Below are 20,566 nucleotides of genomic sequence, written 5' to 3'. Positions count from 1 at the left end.
TTTCTTTACCGCTGAGTAGAACTCCATTGTATAAATGTGCCACATCTTCATTATCCACTCATCAGTTGAGGGACGTCTAGGCTGGTTCCATTTCCCAGCTATTATAAATTGAGCAGCACTAAACATGGTTGAGCATGTACTTCTAAGGAAATGAGATGAGTCCTTTGGATATATGCCTAGGAGTGCTATAGAGTGACAGGGAGGGAGAGAGAAAGAGGGAGGGAGGGAGAGAGAGAAAGAATGGGCGCGCCAGGGTCTCCAGCCACTGCGAACGGACTCCAGACGCGTGCGCCCCCTTGTGCATCTGGCTAACGTGGGTCCTGGGGAACCGAGCCTCAAACCGGGGTCTTCAGGCTTCACAGGCAAACGCTTAACCGCTAAGCCATCTCCCCAGCCCACGTGTCCCTTTCTTACTGCTTTGTCATTCGTGATGGTGTACACTTGTCTGTAGTCCCAGCACTTGGCAGGTAGATTCATGCCCCTGTTTTTATCTCAGCTACATAGCAAGTTCGAGCCTGGCCTGGGCTACATAAAACCCTGTCTCACAAAAAAAAAAAAAAGAATTAATTCATTTCACTACTGGTCCTGCATGGCCTTCCTCTTGCCTGCCATCTCAGGCCTGCTGAGTCCAAAGTCATCAGGAGTTTGTTGGCTCCTAAGTCCTCCCTACCAATGTCCCTCGTGGACGGCAGCCTGGTCCTGCTTTCCCTCCCTGAGCCTTCCCAGGCCAGGCCGTCTCCAAAAGCAGCTATGCCCATCCTGTGTGCCCGCAGCTGACAAGAGCCTCCTGCCCGCTCGCTGTCTCACCTGACGCAGCTGGCACCCAAGAGCCTCCCAGGACAGGTGAGGGCTCCCCGTGTCACCAGACAGAAAGCATCACCATAGCAACCCCAGCGGCAAACAAAGGTGCCAGGAAGGGCCTCCCCGCCCAGCTTCCCCTCCTGGCTCAAACAAGAATGACCTGCAAGGCGCAAAGATCACCGCGGAGGCCAGGTCCTGGCCATGCATCTGCCGCCAGAGAGCCTTTCCTGCAGGTAAGGGGCGGCGCTGCGGCTAGAATGGAGTGTGTGTGAGTGTGGAGGGATTGGGGGTACGGCCATGTTTCCCCTTGGGCCTCAGGGCACCTGGACCCTCGCCTTTTCCTTTCTTATGGTCTTAGGGGAAGCTCACCAGAGGCGTTTCAGATTTGGAATCTTATTTTTTATTTATTTATTTGTTTTGGTTTTTCGAGGTAGGGTCTCACTCTAGCCCAAGCTGACCTGGAATTCACTCTGTAGTCTCAGGGTGGCCTCGAACTCATGGCGATCCTCTTACCTCTGCCTCCCGAGTGCTGGGATTAAAGGCGTGCGCCACCACGTTCTGCTGGATCTTTTTTATTTTTATTGTTTTGGTGTTTTGAGGTAGGGTCTCGTCTTAGCCCAAGATGACACACCTCTGCCTCCCAGGTGTTGGGGTATAAGGCGTGCGCCACCTCGCCTGGCTTCAGATTTGGGGTTTATTTTGAGATTTTGGAATAACTGTATGCACATAATGAGGTATCTTGGGGATAGAACCCCAATTTTAACACAAAATTCCTTTTGTGTGTTAGATATACCTCATACACAGCCTGAAGGTAATGTTAAGCCATATTTTTAGTATGTCTGCGATTTCACAGAAGTCAAATGTGGAATTTTCCACTTAGGATGTGGTGTTCTTACTCAGAAGAATCCATTTTTCCTAGCATTCGGGATTAGACTAGGGTGTTTGTTTTTGTGTTTTTCCTTTTTAATATTTTGTTCATTATTTATTTATTTATTTATTTGAGAGCGACAGACATAGAGAGAAAGACTGATAGAGGGAGAGAGAGAGAATGGGCGTGCCAGGGCTTCCAGCCTCTGCAAACGAACTCCAGACGCGTGCGCCCCCTTGTGCATCTGGCTAATGTGGGACCTGGGGAATCGAGCCTCGAACCGGGGTCCAAAGGCTTCACAGGCAAGCGCTTAACCGCTAAGCCATCTCTCCAGCCCTACTTTTGCTTTTTTACATTATCATTTCTAGAAACATTATCTGAAACCTGGAATAATTTATTATCTTTTTTTGTTTTATTGTTTGGGATTTTTAAAATTTTTATTTATTGATTTAAGAGTGACAGACAGAGAGAGAAAGAGGAAGATAGAGACAGAGAATGAGCGCGCCAGGGCTTCCATCCACTGCAAACGAACTCCAGACAAGTGCGCCCCCTTGTGCATCTGGCAAACATGGGTCCTGGGGAATTGAGTCTTGAACCAGTATCCTTAGGCTTCACAGGCAAGCTTTTAACTGCTAAGCCATCTCTCCAGCCCTGTTTGGGATTTTTTGTTGTTGTTTGTTTTTCATGGTAGGGCCTCACTCTAGCTCAGGCTGACCTGGAATTCACTATGTAGTCTCAGGGTGGCCTTGAACTCACAACAATCCTCCCTCTGCCTCCCGAGTGTTGGGATTAAAGGCATACACCACCATGTCTGGCCATTGTTTCATTAGCAATTAAACAAGAATTTATTTTGGTTTATGGTTTAATGTATACAGCAAGCAATTCTCTAGCAATTTATCAAAAATGCAGATTTGGGGCTGGAGAGATGGCTCAGCAGTTAAGGTACTTGCCTGCAAAGCCCAAAGACCCAGGTTTAATTCCCTAGTACTCTCTCTCCCAAATAAAAAAAAAAATATGTGCATTTCAAAATATTTTTAGTTATTTGCAAGCAGAGAGTGATAGAAGAGAGGCAGACAGAATGCACACGCCAGGGCCTCCAGCCTCTGCAAAGGAACTCCAGACGCGTGCGCCCCCTTGTGCATGTGGCATTAAGTGAGGATTGGGAAATCAAATCTGAGTCCTTTGGCTTTGCAGGCAAGTGCCTCAACCCGTAAGCCATCTCTCCAGCCCCTAAATGGAATATTTTTACAAATACGAATTTGAATATGGAAAAATACCTTTGTTCATTTCTTAAATGTCTTATTTCTTAAATGTTCATAAATAAATCATTTTCATATATCTAAGAAATTATGTTCATTGTTTACTATGGGATTAGTATTACATTTCGAAGTAAACAAAATTTGTATTGCTTCATAAACTGTCTGCTTGTAAATTAAACAAAAAGGTTCTTGGGCTGGATGTGGTGGCACATACCTTTAATCCCAGCACTCAGGAGGCAGAGGTAGGAGGATCGCCATGAGTTAGAGGCCACCCTGAGACTACATAGTAAAAGCCAGGTCAGCCTGGGCCAGAGTGAGACCCCACCTCAGGAAAAAAAAAAAAAAAAAGTTCTTACCTCATTTATCTTATTTATTTATTTATTTTGGTTTTTCAAGGTAGGATCTCATTCTAGCCCAGGCTGACCTGGAATTCACTATGTAGATTCAGGGTGGCCTCGAACTCATAGCAACCCTCCTAACCTCTGCCTCCCAAGTGCTGGGATTAAATGCGTGAGCCACCATGCCCAGCTAGGAATGAATGACCATTTTTCTGGTTCTATCTGTTTTTTTTCTAATTTTCTGATCCACAGTTTCTACTTCTGAGCTATCTTTCAATATTTCTAAGAGGAGATTAAGGTTTGTGGTGAGGGCCTAAACACAGTGAAAGCCAGCAATCGAGAAAATAGGCAAGGGGCTGGAGAGATGTCTTGATGGTTAAGGTGCTTGACTGCAAAGCCTAAGGATCAAGGTTCAATTCCCCAGTGCCCACATAAAGTCAGATGTACAAAGTGGCTCATGCATCTGGAGTCTGTTTGCAGTGGCTGGAGACCCTGGCATGTCCATTCTCTCTCTCTCTGTCAAATAAATAAATAGTAAGAAAAGAGGCATGAAACCTTTTTCATCCATATTCAAGGAAAAGTCCTGTTCCTTTTTTTTTTTTTTTTCCCCCCAAGGTAGGTCTCACTCTAGCTCAGGCTGACCTGGATTTCACTATGTAGCCTGAAGGTGGCCTTGAACTCATGGGGATCCTCCTACCTCCCTACCTCCTGAGTGCTGGGATTAAAGGCGTGCGCCACCATGCCCGGCCTGTTACAAATTTTCTATACTGAAATATGCTGTTCGATGCTAAGTGTCCTCTCCTCTCAGCAAAGCTTCCTCAGCAGGACACACAGCTGTACGCCTGTGCTGTTGTCATAGCAACGCAGCATACTGTTGTTGAGTTCTGTTGGAAATGGCTGATCAGTTTGGGCACTCTGTCCTCAAAAGCCATATAAATAATCAAAGTTCAAGCGAGGACGTCTTCTGTCTTCTGCCTCCTCCTCTTCTCTGTCCATAATCTCTTCCTCAGCCTCTAGAGAAACCTCAGGAATTGTCACACTCGCTGCTCACGTCGGACACGTGTTTTTATTTATTTATTTTTATTTTATTTTATTTTATTTTTTGGTTTTTCGAGGTAGGGTTTCGCTCTAACCCAGGCTGACCTGGAATTCACTATAGAGTCTCATGGTGGCCTCGAACTCACGGCGATCCTCCTACCTCTGCCTCCCGAGTGCTGGGATTAAAGGCGTGCGCCACCGCGCCTCGTTTTCTCTGGGTTTTTGGGGACAGTGTCTTGCTGTTGTAACCCTGCTTGGCACTCTGCTCACCACGTGGCCTCTCGCTTAGCAGCAATGCGCCCCGCTCAGTCTTGAGCGTGCTGGCACGGCTGGATGGCACGGCGCCCGGCCTTGTTTTGCGTGTTTACGTGTTGGTGTTATATCTGTTTCCTTTGTTGGGCCTGAGAACTGTCAGGCAGCCCTGACCCAGGTCTCCCCCCCCCCCCGGGGTAATGTGATTATAGACGTGTGGCCATGCTTGAGGTGGGTTAGGGCTATTTAGTTATTTTTGTTTTTAATATTTTTGTATTAACAACTTCCATAATTGTAAACAATATCCCATGGTAATGCCCGCCCTCCCCCCACTTTCCCTTTGAAACTCCATTCTTCATCATAGCCCCTCCCCTTCTCAGTCTCTCTTTTTTTTTGCTTCTCAAAATTTTTTTTTATTAACAACTTCTATGATTATAAACAATATCCTATGGTAATGCCTTCCTTTCCCCCACTTTCCCCTTTGAAACTCCATTCTCAATCATATCCCCTCCCCCTCTCAATCAGTCTGTTTTATTTTGATGTCATCTTTTCCTCCTCTTATGATGGTCTTGTTTAGGTAGTGTCAGGCACTGTGAGGTCATGGATGTCCAGGCCATTTTGTGTGTGGAGGAGCGCGTTGTAAGGAGTCCTGCCCTTCCTTTGGCTCTTACCTTCTTTCCGCCACCTTTTCCGCAATGGACCCTGAACCTTGGAAGGTGTGATAGAGATATTGCAATGCTGAGCGCTCCTGTCACCTCTTCCCAGCACCATCATGCCTTCTGAGTCATCCCAAGGTCACTGCTATCTGAAAAGAGAAGGTTCTCTAACCAAAAGTGAGAGTAGCATTAATATATGGGTATGAACATTAAGAGAAGTGCTTACTTAGCAGTTCGATGAGCATAGTATATACATTTAGCCAGACAGCAGCAGACGTTACACCCCTAGGGCTCATGACTACCCCATTTTAGGTTTTCAGTATCGGGAATGTATTCCCTCCCATGGGGCAGGCCTCCAGTCCAGTTAGAGGGCAGTTGGGGGTTAGGGCTATTTAATATAGGGATAAGTTAGAGGAGCTGGGCACCATGTCTTTCTCATCTGAGATGGGTGCTGTGTTGACCAGCTTTCCATTGCTGTGGCAAAATGACTGAGATGGAGGAGGAAGCGTCTACTGCAGCTCATGGCTTGAGGTTCCAGTCTGTGGTCACTTGGCCCTGTTGCTTTGACCCTTTGCTGGTGGAAGGGCGATGGCCGAGCAGGCTGCTCCCCTCAGGGCCACTGAGAAGCGAGGTGAGAAACAGGAAAGGGCCTGAGTCCCAGTACCCAGCAGTGACCTAGCTTCCTTCCTCCAGACCTCGCTTCTTAAGGTTCCACCCCGTCCCAACTGTGCCCAGGCTGTGGCCAAGCCTTTAAGTCAGGAGTCTTTGAGGAACACATCCAAACCATAGCAGGGACCACCAGCATTCTCCACGTTGTGCCTCCTCCTCCTCTTCCTCCTACTCCTCCTCCATCTTCTTCCTCTTTTGAGAGTCCTGCTCTAGCCCAGGCTGACCTGGCATTCACTACGTAGTCTCGGGTTGGCCTTGAACTCACAGCAATCCTCCTATTTCAGCCTTCCAAGTGCTGGGATCAAAGGTGTGCACCACCCTGCCTGACAGAGACACGTGCACCACTTTGCGCATCTGGCTCTATGTGGGCACTGGGGAAGGAACTCGGGTTGTTAGGCTTTGCAGGAGAGTGCCTTGACCGCCAAGCCATCTCTCCACCTTCTAAACTTTCAAAAGAAGGAAGAAATGTCGATGGCAGAGAAACAGGTAATAAAAGCCAGGTGGGGGCTAAGGGGATGGCTTAATGGTTAAGGCATTTGCCTGCAAAGCCAAAGGACCCTGGTTTGATTCCCCAGGACCCATGTTAGCCAGATGCACAAGGGGGCACATGTATATGGAATTCGTTTGCAGTGGTTGGAGGCCCTGGCGTACTCATTCCCTCCCTCCCTCTCTCTCTCTGTCAAATAAATATAAATATATATAAGAAAAAGCCAGGTGGCCCTGCATTCTGGAAAGACTTTCCCTGGGGATGTCACCAGGGCGGGAGCCATCCCCTCATGATTCCCCCAGGCCTGACAGGCCCTGTTAGGATACCAGTCGCTGGGCAGAAATGTGGAGACATCACAGTGGAGGTGAGGACAGTGATGGTGAGGGGTGGAAGCTGGGGGGAAGGTAGGAGCCAAAGCCAAAGCAGGATCAGTGGAAAGAGAACAAGAGTTGAGACATCCATGGACATAATCAGGAGGTGACAAGGTGACTTCTTTTTTATTTTATTTCATTATTTTAGAGTGAGCAAGAGGGAGGGAGAGAGGCAGACAGAGAGAGAGAACTGGCATGTCAGGGCCTCAGACACTGCAATCGAACGCCAGACACTCGCGCCGCCTAGTGGGCATGTGCGACCTTGCACCCGCCTCACCTTTGGGCATCGGCCTCAGGTGGGATCTGGAGAGTCGAACGTGGGTCCTTAGGCTTTCCGCAGGTAAGCTTGCCTTAACCGCTAGGCCGTCTCTCCAGCCGGGACACGGTAAGTTCTGATGGCCAGGTGGGAAAGGAGAGACGGCTTCTGGTGGATGTCACCCAGATCCTGCTGAGTCCTCTGGGCTGTCACAGTCACACCAGGGTCCTCTCTGTCTCCCCCTCAGATGGCCCAAGCCAGTGCATCCCTCCTGACTCACCAAACACTGGCACAGCGTGAATACTTCCTCCCCTCTGTGGCCTGGGAGCTGCCTGGCTTCACCCAGCAATCCTACCACCGGCTGGCCCTGAAACAGCCACCTAGCACAGAAATGAAATCCAAGGTGCTGAACCGAGTACGGTACCCCTGGAAAGACCCCGCCCAACACACCTGGGGCTTTCACACCTGGCTCGACGTGGGGCGACTGCCTGCTACCTTCCCCGCGCGGCCCGATCGGCCCTACGACAGCAATGTCTGGCGCTGGCTGACCTACTCCAAGGGCCACAGCCTGCCCGCAGCAGAGCCGCCCGTCCCTCCTCCTTCCTGGATGGGTCCAAAGGGCTTCCTGGCCTTCATTAACAGCACCCCCATGTTCGTGGACGCGAACAGGAAGAACCAAGTGATTGTGAGAACTGAGAAGGAGCTGAAGGAGGTGGAGAAACTCAAGCTGAGGAGCGAACTCAGGGCCCCTTCACTCGACGCCCACGGCAACATCCTGCCCCCCCCAAACTTCAAGATGTAAGATCACCCCCCTCCCGGATCCATCAAAAGTGCGCACGGGTCAGGCATGTCTGCTCTCTGTCTCCATTCTCTCTCTTTTTTTTTTTTTTTTTTTTAGGGGGGTGCTTTCAAGGTAGGGTCTCACTCAAGGCCAGGCTGACCTGGAATTCCCTATGTAGTCTTCCTCTTTTTTTTTTTTTTTTTTTTTTTTTAGTTATGTCTCTTTTTAAAATTTTTTTTTTCTTGATTTTTCGAGGTAGGGTCTCACTCTAGCTCAGGTGGACCTGGAATTCACTATGTAGCCCCAGGGTAGCCTCAAACTCTCTGCTATTTTCCTACCTCTGCCTCCTGAGTGCTGGGATTTAAAGGTGTGCGCCACCACGCCCGGCTATGTCTCTTTTTTTTTTTAAATTTTGTTTATTTTTATTTATTTATTTGATACAGAAAGAGAGGGGTGTGCCAGGGCCTCCAGGCACTACAAATGAACTCCAGACGTGTGCACCCCCTTGTGCATCTGGCTTACATGGGTCCTGGGGAATTGGAACCTCAAACCGGGGTCCTCAGGCTTCACAGGAAAGTGCTTAACCGCTAAGCCATCTCTCCAGGCCTATGTCTCTCTCTTTCTCTCTCTCTCTTTTTTTTTCTCAAGGTAGGGTCTCACTCTAGCCCAGGCTGACCTGCTGAAATTCATTATAGAGTCTCAGGGTGGCCTCGAACTCACAGTGATCCTCTTACCTCTGCCTCCCAAGTGCTGGGATTAAAGGCGTGCGCCACCATGCCCGGCCCTCTATGTCTCTTTTTTAAACAGACTTAATTCGCTTTTATTTCTCTGTATAAAAACCCTGTTTGTGTTTTTGTTTTTTTAATATGGAACGCTTCACAAATAAGCAATGTCATCCTGGCGCAGAGGCCATGCTAATCTTCGCTGTATCATTCCAAGTTTTGTATATGTGCTGCTGAAGCAAGCACCTGTTTTTGGTTTTTCGAGGTAGGGTCTCACTCTAGCCCAGGCTGACCTGGAATTCACTCTGTAGTCTCAGGGTGGCCTTGAACTCACAGCCATCCTCCTATCTCTGCCTCCTGAGTGCTGGAATTAAAGTCATGTGCCACCACGCGTGGCTGCTATTTTTTTTTTTTTCTTGTTTTAAATTTTTTGAGGTAGGGTCTCACTCTAGCCTAGGCTGACCTGGAATTCACTATGTAGTCTCAGGGTGGCCTCGAACTCACAGCGATCCTCTTGCCTCTGCCTCTGCCTCCCCGGGGCTGAGATTAAAGGCGTGCGCCACCACGGCAGGCTTCCGGCTTCTATTCTTACTTTTGATGTCCAATTTAGTACTGCAACCTTCCTGCCTATGGTCAGCTACACTTGCTTTTGGCCATGCTGGGGGTGGAACCCAGGACCTTATGAGCACCAAGAACACAGTGCTCTACAGTGGAGCTACATTCCCAGCCCCATCCATACTCTGCTTTCTGAGTGTGTGTGCAGTATGAGAAAGCAGGGGAGGAAACCAAGTGGAGGCACATAACTAAAAATGAGGGGGCAGTGCACAATTGACACCTGCTTGACCATGGCACACTTGCAGTTGTAAGTCCCTGTCCTCAAAAAGAGTTCACAAAGAGAGCCGGACATGATGGCGCCCGCCTTTAACCCCAGCACTCGGGGAGGCAGAGGTAGGAGGATCGCCGTGAGTGTGAGGCCACCCTGAGACTGTAGAGTGAATTCCTGGTCAGCCTGAGCTAGATTGAGACCCTACCTTGAAAATTTAAAAAAACATTTTTTTTCTTTTAATCCCAGCACTTGGGAGGCTGAGGTGAGAGAATCACCGTGAGTTCAAGGGCAGCCTGAGCTACAGTGAGTTCCAGGTTAGCCTGGGCTAGAGTGAGACCCTGCCTGTAAAGTGTAAAGTTCCTAAAGAGAGTAGCTGGTTAAAAGGAATCCCATTATTATTCTTTTTATTTTTTTCTTGGTTTTTCAAGGTAGGGTCTCACTCTAGCCCAGGCTGACCTAGAAGTCACTGTGGAGTTTCAGGGTGGCCTCAAACTCACGGCGATCCTCCTACCTCTGCCTCCCGAGTGCTGGGATTAAAGGCGTGCGCCACCACACCCAGCTCTATTTTTGTTTTCTGAGGCACAGATTGGGTATATAGTTCAGGCTGGCCTCAAATTGGTGATTCTACTCTCTCTGTTTCAAAAAGGAGCTTCAGAAACTCCTTTATTGTAGCTGGAGGGGCGGCTTAGTGGTTAAGGTGCTAGCCTGTGAAGCCTAAGGACCCAGGTTTGATCTCCCAGTACCAATGAGTAAGCCAGATGCACAAGGTGGCATATGCAATTGGAATTCATGTGCAGTGGCTAGAGGCCCTGGTGTGCCCATTCTCTCCCTCCCTCTCTCTCTAATAAATAAAATTTAGAAGAAGAAAGCTCTGGGCTGGAGAGATGGCTTAGCAGTTAAACGCTTGCCTGTGAAGCCTAAGGACCCCGGTTCGAGGCTTGATTCCCCAGGACCCACATTAGTCAGATGCACAAGGGGGCGCACACGTCTGAGTTCGTTTGCAGTGGCTGGAGGCCCTGGCACACCCATTCTCTCTCTTTCTCTCTGCCTTTCTCTGTCTCTCTCAAATAAATAAGTAAAAATAAAAAAGAAAGTCCTTTATTGAAGCAGGGTCTTATGTATAACAGGCTGGCCTTGAACTCACTGTGTAGCTGAGGATGACCTTGAACTTCTAATCCTCTTATGTCTACCTCCTAAATCCTTGGGTTACAGGGGCATACCTCCATGCCTGGTTTATTTATTTATTTATTTATTTATTTTTGGTTTTTCGAGGTAGGGTCTCACTCTGGTCCAGGCTGACCTGGAATTAACCATGTAGTCTCAGGGTGGCCTCGAACTCATGGCGATCCTCCTACCTCTGCCTCCCAAGTGCTGGGATTAAAGGCGTGCGCCAACATGTCCGGCTACTCTGGTTTATTTTTTAAAAGATATGATCTTTATTTTTTTTCTTAAGACCGTGTGGTCTTTATTATTTTTTTTCTTAAGACCAGTCTCACATAGCCCAGGCTGGCCTTGAATGCCTGCTCCTCTTGCCTCCACCTCCTGAGTGCCGTGATTACAGTCACGCACCTCCAGGCCAAGCTAGAGTAGTCCCAGTAGAAATGGACATGAAAAGGAACTTTTGAGAGCCTCACAGCTTCCTCCCCTCCCATCATGCCCCTGATGGGAATTCAGACATTTCCACCATATCTGTAGATTCTGTCTAGTCTAGGAGTTGGGCATGGGTAACAGGACAGATGAGAGGAGGAAGAGATAAATAATAGAACGTGTGGGCTGGAGAGGTGGCTTAGCGGTTAAGCGCTTGCCTGTGAAGCCTAAGGACCCTGGTTCGAGGCTCGGTTCCCCAGGTCCCATGTTAGCCAGATGCACAAGGGGGCGCACGCATCTGGAGTTCGTTTGCAGAGGCTGGAAGCCCTGGCTCACCCATTCTCTCTCTCTCCCTCTATCTGTCTTTCTCTCTGTGTCTGTCGCTCTTAAATAAATAAATAAATAAATAAATAAATAATTTTTAAAAAGAATAGAACGTGGGCCGGGCGTGGTGGCGCACGCCTTTAATCCCAGCACTTGGGAGGCGGAGGTAGGAGGATCACTGTGAGTTCCAGGCCACCCTGAGAATACAGAGTTAATTCCAGGTCAACCTGGGCTAGAGTGAAACCCTACCACGAAAAAAAAAGAGTCACAGTTGAACTGGACATGGTGGCACAGGCCTGTAATCGCAGCGCCTGGGGGAGGCTGAGGCCAGAGGACCAGAGTTCAAGGCCATCGTCAGAACATAGTTCCATGAAATCTCTGTCTTAAGAGGAACAAGGTGGTTCCATTGGCAGCTGAACCAGCTTCCCTGGGGCCTCAGGACAGACACGCAGGGCCTGTCATGCCAGGTGGGCTGTCACTGAGCTACGGTGAAACGACCCCAGGGGCCGGCATGTGGCTCAGCAGTGGAGCCTTTGCCTAGCATGCCTACGGCCCTGGGTCCCATCCTCAGCACTGACCACAAATAAACCAGTCATTTTAGCACAGGGGTCCAAGAGTGACGGTCACGTGCAAGTCACAGTTGACAGCTCCAAATAAACCAAGAGCAGCACCCGGGGAACACGTGCACAGTTGGGGGGAAGCGTGCTGAGCCGCAGAACCCTGCTGCTCTCTGCGCTTATTGGAAAAACACCAACTTCCCACCGCTCACTTCAATACCATAGGCCCGCCCAGAAGAGGAGTCACCCACTGCGCCGGGGTCAGACGTCCTTCCGCCATCGCGCCCTTATTGTGAAAGGCGAGCTGTGAGTCTAGACGAGTGTGCAGAGGAGCCGGGCGGCGCACGCCTTTAATCCCAGCACTCGGGAGGCAGACGCACCAGGATCGCCGTGAGTTCGAGGCCAGCCTGAGACTACACAGTGAATTCCAGGTCAGCCTGGGTAGAGTGAAACCCTACCTTGAGAAACCAAGACAAAACAAAAAAAGATTCTGATAAAAGAGCCAGACATAGTGACTTATTGTCTGTTGCAGTCAGGTTCGCATTGTTGGTAGAAATCACCCAGCCAAGAGCAGCTTGTGGGGAAAAAAAAAAAGAGGTTGATTTTGGCTTACAGGCTCAAGGGGAAGCTTCGCCATGGCAGGGAAAACGATGGCATGAGCAGAGGGTGGACATCACCCCCTGGCCAACATCAGGTGGACCACAGCAACAGGAGAGGCAAGGGGAAACTGGCTATAACACCCATAAGCCCACCCCACAAAATGCACTGCCTCCAGGAGGTCTTAATTCCCAAATCTCCATCAGGTGGGAACCTAGCATTCAGAGCACCTAAGTTTATGGGGGACGCCTGAATCAAACCACCACAGTGACGCACACTGTAATCCCAGCGCTCAGGAGGTGGAGGCCAGAGGATTCTTAGATGGAAGCCAGTCTGGACTACAAAATGATAGAAAGGGAGGTAGAAAAGAAGGAAATCAGAAAGGGAAGAGGGGAGAGGGAGGGGGGGGAGATAATCAGGTTGGGGTACAGTCAGTGGAGGAGGACTTGCCTGGCATGTCTGGCCCTGGGTTCCCTTCTCAGCATCTCACACACACACACACACGAATCCAGATAATGACATTATATGTATGATGGTCAAAAGTCTTGAAGGGACTCGAGCTAGACACTCTGACTCAATACAGGCCTTTGGCACAGATTCCTAGTCACTGAGGAAGAGATGGGAGCCTGACAGCTTGCTCCCCAGCAAGCTGAGGGGGGCAGAAGTGACCTACCTTCCCACTCCTCCCCACGGTGCCTCGCGCCCTCCTTTGACCTCCGCTCTCCCCGAATCCCTTCCCTACAGGTATCGGCACGTATCTGAAGGTGGAAGGCTTAACACCCCGGCTCCCCAGATCCTTCCCAACCCGCTTCCCACCGCTTTCGCCAGGAGTTGGCCGTGCCCGAACCCTCAGCCTCACTACCAGGAGACCGTGCTGAAACTGGCCCTCCTGCCCAGCGCGCCTCTGAACCCGCAGCTCCTGAGGGATTACCAAGCGCTGACCGAGGACCGCATTGCCTTGCCCCTCCACTACCTGTCCAAGGCACAACCTGGCCAACCTTCAGGAGGGAAGAAGAAGAGAAGACCCGGACACATTTAGAAGAACTTCTTCTGGGGCTGGGGAGATGGCTCAGCGGCCAAGGCACTTGCCTGCAAAGCCAGAGGACCCAGGTTCGATTCCCCAGGACCCATTTAAGCCAAATGCACAAGGTGGGGAGCACACATACTCCCTCTTGCAAGTAACTAAATAAAATATTCATAAAGGAGAAAAGTGTGGCGACAGTAGCTGCTCTGGGGGCAGGCTGAGGCCTCTGAACCTCCCTCTGCCCTCCAAGCTCAAGCCATCTCTGTAACCTCAGGCTCCGGGAGACGTGACTGAAACTCTAGACTGTTCTGTGTCTTTCTTGGAGGACGCATGGCAGGTGCGAGGACTGGGGTGAGGCGGAGGTACAGCAGCTGAAGTGACTTGAGCTCCCAGGGATAGAACAGAGTAGGGAAAAGCCTTATTTATTTTATTTTTGGTTTTTCAAGGTAAGGTCTTACGATAGCCCAGGCTGACCTGGGATGCACACTCACAGCGATCCACTTACCTCTGCCTCCTGAGTGCTGGGATTAAAGGCGTGGGCCACCATGCCCAGCTATTTATTTTGTTATTTTTGGGAGGGAGAGAGAATGGGTACATCCGGACCCTCAGCCTGCAGTGAGCAAACGCCAGGCGCATGCGCCCCCTCGTGGCGCACACGCGCAACAGCCTGCTGTGAACGAACGCCAGACGCATGCGCCCCCTCGTGGCACACACGCGCAACAGCCTGCTGTGAACGAACGCCAGACGCATGCGCCCCCTCGTGGCGCACACGCGCAACAGCCTGCTGTGAACGAACGCCAGACGCATGCGCCCCCTCGTGGCACACACGCGCAACAGCCTGCTGTGAACGAACGCCAGACGCATGCGCCCCCTCGTGGCGCACACGCGCAACAGCCTGCTGTGAACGAACGCCAGACGCATGCGCCCCCTCGTGGCGCACACGCGCAACAGCCTGCTGTGAACGAACGCCAGGCGCATGCGCCCCCTCGTGGCGCACACGTGCAACAGCCTGCTGTGAACGAACGCCAGACGCATGCGCCCCCTCGTGGCACACACGCGCAACAGCCTGCTGTGAACGAACGCCAGACGCATGCGCCCCCTCGTGGCGCACACGCGCAACAGCCTGCTGTGAACGAACGCCAGACGCATGCGCCCCCTCGTGGCGCACACGTGCAACAGCCTGCTGTGAACGAACGCCAGGCGCATGCGCCCCCTCGTGGCGCACACGTGCAACAGCCTGCTGTGAACGAACGCCAGGCGCATGCGCCCCCTCGTGGCGCACACGTGCAACCTGTGTGTTGTGTCACCGTGCGTCTGGCTACGTGGGTCATGGAGACTCCAACGTGAGTTCCTAGGCTTCAGAGGCAAGTGCTGTAACTGCTAAACCATCTCTCCAGCCCCTTATTTTGTTTACTTATTTATTTATTTTTATTTTTTGGGTGTCTGGAGGTAGGGTCTCACTGTAGCTCAGGTTGACCTGGAATTCACTATGGAGTCTCAGGTGGCCTCGAACTCACGGCGATCCTCCTACCTCTGCCTCCCGAGTGCTGGGATTAAAGGCGTGCACCACCATGCCTGACCCTATTTATTTATTGTGTGTGTGTGTATGTGTGTGTGTGTGTGTAGGCATGAACTACTGGCGTGAGAAAGAGGAGCCGTGGAGAAGAACATGCCCCTTCCCTCACATTTGGAACACAATCCGAATGGCTAGGATGGGTCAAGGTACAAAGAGCCTCACTGCCTCTCTAGACCACCTGACGTCTGCATGAGGACCTAGTTGTGCTTGGGTAAAAGTCCCTTTGCAGAATTTGCTTTTTATTTCATATTATTTTGGGAGGGGTGGTGGGAGCTTTTTGAGGTAGGGTCTTGCTTTAGCCCAGGCTGGCTGACCTGGAATTCACTATGTAATCTCAGGCTAGCCTCGAACTCACAGTGTTCCACCTACCGAGGCCTCTGGAGTACTGGGATGAAGGGTGCCACTATGCCCAGCTGAGAGAGAGAGAGAATGGGTGTGTCCGGGTCTCTAGCCACTGCAAACGAGCTCCAGATGCATGCATCACTTTGTATATCTGGCTTTACATGGGTACTGGCTGTCAGGCTTTGCAAGCAAGTGCCTTTAATTCCTGAGTCATCTCCAGCCCTCTTCCTGCCCTACAGAATTCGAACTCTGCTGCTACAGGAAGACAGGAGGGTCAGGCCACAGGAAGGCAGCCGGCTCAGGAGGAAGCAGTACCAGAAAAAAGGAAATATCAAGCGGGGCTGTGGGCGCACGCCTTTAGTCCCAGCACTCGGGAGTCAGAGGTAGGAGGATCGCCATGAGTTCGAGGCCAGCCTGAGACTCCATAGTGAATTCCAGGTCAGCCTGGGCTAGAGCGAGACTCTACCTCGAAATAAAACAGAAAGAAAAAAGAAGAGTGAATAGAATACCAATTCAACACAGATAAACCTTAAAAACATGCTAAGGGAAGAGAGTCAGACACAAAAGGCCACATATTCCTGTGTATATTCAGGTGTCCCCCATAAACTTAGGTGTTGTGAATGCTAGGTTCCTAGCTGATGTTAGATTTGGGAATTAAAGCCTTCTGGAGGGAGTGTATGGTTGGGGACAGGCTTATGGGTGTTATAGCCAATTTCCTCTTGCTAGTGTTTGGCACACTCTCCTGTTGCTATGGTCTACCTTATGTTGGCTAGGGGGTGACGTCCACCCTCTGCTCATGCCATCATTTTCCCTGCCATCATGGAGCTTCCCCCTTGAGCCTGTAAGCCAAAATAAACCTCTTTTCCCCACAAGCTGCTCTTGGTTGGGTGATTTCTACCAGCAATGTGGACCTGATTGCGACATTGCTCGCTATGGTTTGCATAAGATTGGAAACTTTTTCCCTAACTGGCCTTGTGAATGGCCAGGACATCCTTAAAGAGGGCCCAGTGGGAGCTCGTTAGGTCACTGAGGAGGTGGCCCCTGGGGATTGATGACTGCTGGTCTTGCAGCGTTTGGCGGTGCTCGCCGAACATGCGTGAGCCCCTGGGTTCAGCCCTAGCGCAGCATCGGGAACGGCGCGGAAGAGCAGCCTGTAAGCCCGGGCTCGAGGCAGCGTGTGCGAGATCACGTGCTTTCTCTCTAGTAACACGTGTCCCCGCCATGATGCCACCTGCCACAGGACGTGACCAAGGGGGTCCTCGCCAGAGCAAAACAGATGTTAGCACTGTGTTTTTGGTGGTTTTTTTTTTTTTTAAGATTGTTTTTATTTATTTATTTATTTTAATTTTTTTTATGTTTTGGTTTTTCGAAGCAGGGTCTCACTCTAGCTCAGGCTGACCTGGAATTCACTATGTAGTCTCAGGGTGGCCTCGAACTCACAGCGATCCTCCTACCTCTGCCTCCCGAGTGCTGGGATTAAAGGCATGCGCCACCATGCCCGGCTTTATTTATTTTTTATTTGAGAGAGAGAGAGAAAAGAGAGAGGGAGAGGGAATGGGCACACCAGGGCCTCCAGCTACTGCAAACGAACTCCAGATGCGTGTGCCCCCTTGTTCATCTGGTTTACATGGGTCCCTGGAGAATTGAACCGCGATCCTTTGGCTTTGCAGGCAGGCACCTTAACTGCTAAGCCATCTCTCCATTCCTCCTTCTCTTTTTTTTGAGGTAGGGTCTCACTCTAGTCCAGGCTGACCTGGAATTCACTAATCTCACGCTGGCCTCGAACTCACGGCGATCCTCCTACCTCTGCCTCCTGAATGTTGGGATTAAAGGTGGGCGCCCGGCTGACTCTCTGGTTCTTATTGGTGGTCTTTCATCCTTAGCCTCCCAAGTGGTAGGATCGTAGGCATGCCACTGAGATATTTGAGAGCAAGGTGCACCCTCTCTGTCCTTAGCATAGGAAAGAACAAAAAGGAAGTGATTTAATCCCTGATACTGAAAACCTAAAACAGGGGTAGTACTGAGCCCTATGCCCTGAATGCCGCCAGCTTCATGGATATTAATACATCCCAGCAGGAACCCTTCAGAGCCATTTCTAGCCAACACCTCCTCTTCCAAACTTCTAGTCTTGGCCCTGGTATGAACCAAGTTGCATACAAGTTCAGGGTTCTCAGCTGCTGGGGGCTGAGGAAGGGTCAGATAAAGTGAGTGCACTGGAACGGAGACCCCGTGTATGTGGGGATGGAGACCCCTCCTGCACGTGCCTTCAAGCCAACCAACTAGGGCTGTCCCATCTGATTGTCTTGCTTCAAAAGTCCCACACAGAGCCGGGCGTGGTGGCGCATGCCTTTAATCCCAGCACTCGGGAGGCAGAGGTAGGAGGATCGCCGAGAGTTCGAGAACACCCTGAGACTACAGAGTTAATTCCAGGTCAGCCTGGACCAGAGTGAGACCCTACCTCGAAAAACCAAAAAACAACAACAACAACAAAAAAAAAGTCCCACACAGCCAGGTATGGTGGCACATGCCTTTAATCCCAGCACTTGGGAGGCAGAGCTAGGAGGATCTCTGTTGAGTTCAAGGCCACCCGGAGACTACATAGTGAATTCCAAGTCAGCCTGGGCTAGAGTGAGACCCTACCTCAAAAACCAAAAAAAAAAAAAAAAAAAAAAAAAAAAAGCCCCACAGACCCACAGAGTTGGGCATGGCGGCATAGGCATGTAATCCCGGCATTTAGAAGGCAGGAACAGAAGAATTGTGAGTTTGAGGCCAGCCTCAACTACATAGTAAGTTCCAGGCCACCTATTGATTGAAACATAGCAAGATTCTTGTGCTGGAGAGATGGCTCCGTCGTTAAAAGTGCTTGCTTACAAAGCCTGACGACCTGGGTTTGATTCCCCACTACCCATGTAAAGCCAGATGCACAGTGATGCACACATCTGGAGTTTGCTTACAGTGGCAGGAGGCCCTGGCATGCCCATTGTCTCTCTTTGTCTTTCTGACTCTCTCTGCTTGCAAATAAATAAATAAAATATTTAAAAAGAAAAAGAGATTTAGGGCTGGAGAATTGGTTTACCTGTTAAGGCGTTTGCCTGCAAAGCCAAAGGACCCCGGTTCAACTCTCCAGGACCCATGTAAGCCAGATGTACAAGGGGGCACACGCATCTGGAGTTCATTTGCAGTGGCTGGAGGCTCTGAGTGCCCATTTTCTATCTGTCTCTTTCTCTTTTTCTCAAATAAATAAATAAAAAGATTAAAAAAAAGAGAGATTTAGCCCACAGCTTTTGAGGCTAGAAGCCCAAACCTCACGGACCAGGTTTTTCCACACCTCCCAAACTGGCTGCCAAACATCATGGTGGGTGCACAGGTAAACTTTCAATCGCTGGGGCGTGATCATAATGACCTTATCTCCTCTACCGCAGTCATGTCCCGAGTTCTCGATAGCAGAGTTGGATGAAGTCCTAGGGAAGCAAGGAAAAGAAGGATAGGAACAGGTTCTGAGGGACAACCCCTGACATCAGTTGAACTTAGACTGAAAATATGAGGCGGGTGCCCACAAGGTGGCTTCATCACCAGAGGGGCAGGGGTGCTGATACACCATGCCTGGCAAACGTTGGGCTTTTTGACCAAGTCTGACCTGGATGTTCCACGCTCAGGCTGCTTTCATTCAGAGACAAGGTCATCCATGTACAAAACAGAAGAATCTGCTGGGTGTGGTAGCGTGCCTTTAACCCCAGCACTTGGGAAGCTAAAGTAGGAGGATTGCTGTGAGTTCGAGGCCAGCCTGAGACTACGAAGTGAATTCCAGGTCATCTTGGGCTAGAGCAAGACCCTATCTCAAAAAACAAAAACAAACAAACAAACAAAAAAAACCAGCAAACAACAACAGAAGAATCCTGTGAATGTCAAATGCCAAAACTTATCCTAACCTGGTAGTTTCTGGAAGGTCTTCCTTTTTGTGGTGGGATAGGGAAGTTTTCTCTCCTGTTAACAGCCTTTAAACCTGAAGCTGAGCAAAAAAGCCGGGCGTGGTGGCACACGCTTTTAATCCCAGTACTCGGGAGGCAGACATAGGAGGATTGCTGTGAGTTCGAGGCCACCCTGAGAATACATAGTTAATTACAGGTCAGCCAGGACCACAGTGAGACCCTACTTAAAAAGAAAAAACAAAAAACAAAAAACTGGAACTGGGTTCTGGGACCCTTTCTGGATAGGAACATTCTGGAAAACAACATAATTCCTGTCTTCAGCAGATCTGACAGGTCCCAAGGAGAATGCCTGAAATAGATCTGGCCTCCCTTGACCTTCGTGAGCTCCAGGGAGCTGTTTGTCCAGCTCTGAATAACTCGTTCTACTAGCAGCATTGTGGGAACTTCCTTATGTGGCAGGAATTCTGCCTGGGTGACTTCACTGGCCCACGTGCTCACCCCACCTCTACCAACAGGGCCAAGACTTACACTATTCAACACTGAGAAGTGGGCATTGAAAAGAAACAGTGCAAAGATATGGAAAGGCAAGAAAGGCCTCTGACCAGACATGGTGACTCCTACCTGTGACCCCAGCATTCAGAAGACCGAGGGAGGAGACTCGCCACGAGTTTGAGGCCAGCCTGATCTATAGTGAGATTCTGCCTCCAGAAACAAAATAACAGGGCTGTGGAGATGGTTCAATGGTAAAAGGGGCTTATTTACAAAGCCTACTGGCCCAGGTTCCATTCCCCAGTACGAGCATAAAGCCAAATGCACAAAGTGCCCCATGTATCTGAAATTTGTTTGCAGTAGAAAGAGGCAATGGTGTACCCATGCTCTCTCTCTCTCCCTCCTTATGAATAAATAAAAAATAGCTGGGCATGGTGGTGCACGCCTTTCATCCCAGCACTTGGGAGGCAGAGGTAGGAGGATCACTGTGAGTTCGAGTCCAGCCTGGAACTACAGAGTGAGTTCCAGGACAGCCTGGACTAGAGTGAGACCCTCCTTCAAAACAAAGTAAAGCAAAACAAAAATAATAGCTGCTGGGCGTGGTGGCACACACCTTTAATCCCAGCCCTCCGGAGGCAGAGGTAGAAGGATCCCAGTGAATTCCAGGTCAGCCTGAGCTAGAGCCAAGACTGTACCTCAAAAAAAACATAATAATAATAATAATAACAACAATAAAATGGGCTGGAGACATGACTTGGCAGTGAAGGCACTTGCCTGTAAAGCCTAAGGACCCCAGTTTGATTTCCCAGTATGCACA

General features: G+C 50.0%; 1 protein-coding gene and 1 non-coding gene across 2 annotated transcripts; one reads left to right on the top strand and one right to left on the bottom strand.

Moving 5' to 3' along the window:
- The first annotated feature begins 916 nt into the window (after nucleotides 1-916).
- On the top strand, nucleotides 917-13,428 carry Tex52 (testis expressed 52). The gene is made up of 3 exons (XM_045139638.1): nucleotides 917-1,034; nucleotides 7,243-7,793; nucleotides 13,134-13,428. Exons 1-3 carry the CDS (start codon nucleotides 957-959, stop codon nucleotides 13,426-13,428), a joined length of 924 nt encoding a protein of 307 aa, XP_044995573.1. The 5' UTR covers nucleotides 917-956.
- LOC123456485 lies at nucleotides 8,637-8,744 on the bottom strand. The gene has a single exon (XR_006634563.1). It is a non-coding gene; the product is annotated as a U6 spliceosomal RNA (small nuclear RNA).
- Nucleotides 13,429-20,566: the final 7,138 nt, after the last annotated feature.

The sequence above is a fragment of the Jaculus jaculus genome, chromosome 23, assembly GCF_020740685.1.
Source record: "Jaculus jaculus isolate mJacJac1 chromosome 23, mJacJac1.mat.Y.cur, whole genome shotgun sequence".
In the NCBI taxonomy this organism is placed as follows: Eukaryota; Metazoa; Chordata; class Mammalia; order Rodentia; family Dipodidae; genus Jaculus; species Jaculus jaculus.
Note: the sequence above shows the minus strand (reverse complement) of the source record. Positions and strands in the feature narration are given on the sequence as shown.

Coding starts and splice junctions, on each gene's coding strand:
- Tex52 (XM_045139638.1), top strand. CDS start 957: ATGACCTGCAAGGCGCAAAGATCACCGCGGAGGCCAGGTCCTGGCCAT. Junction 1,035..7,242: donor CCAGAGAGCCTTTCCTGCAG/GTAAGGGGCGGC, acceptor TCTCCCCCTCAG/ATGGCCCAAGCCAGTGCATC. Junction 7,794..13,133: donor CCCCCCCCAAACTTCAAGAT/GTAAGATCACCC, acceptor CCTTCCCTACAG/GTATCGGCACGTATCTGAAG.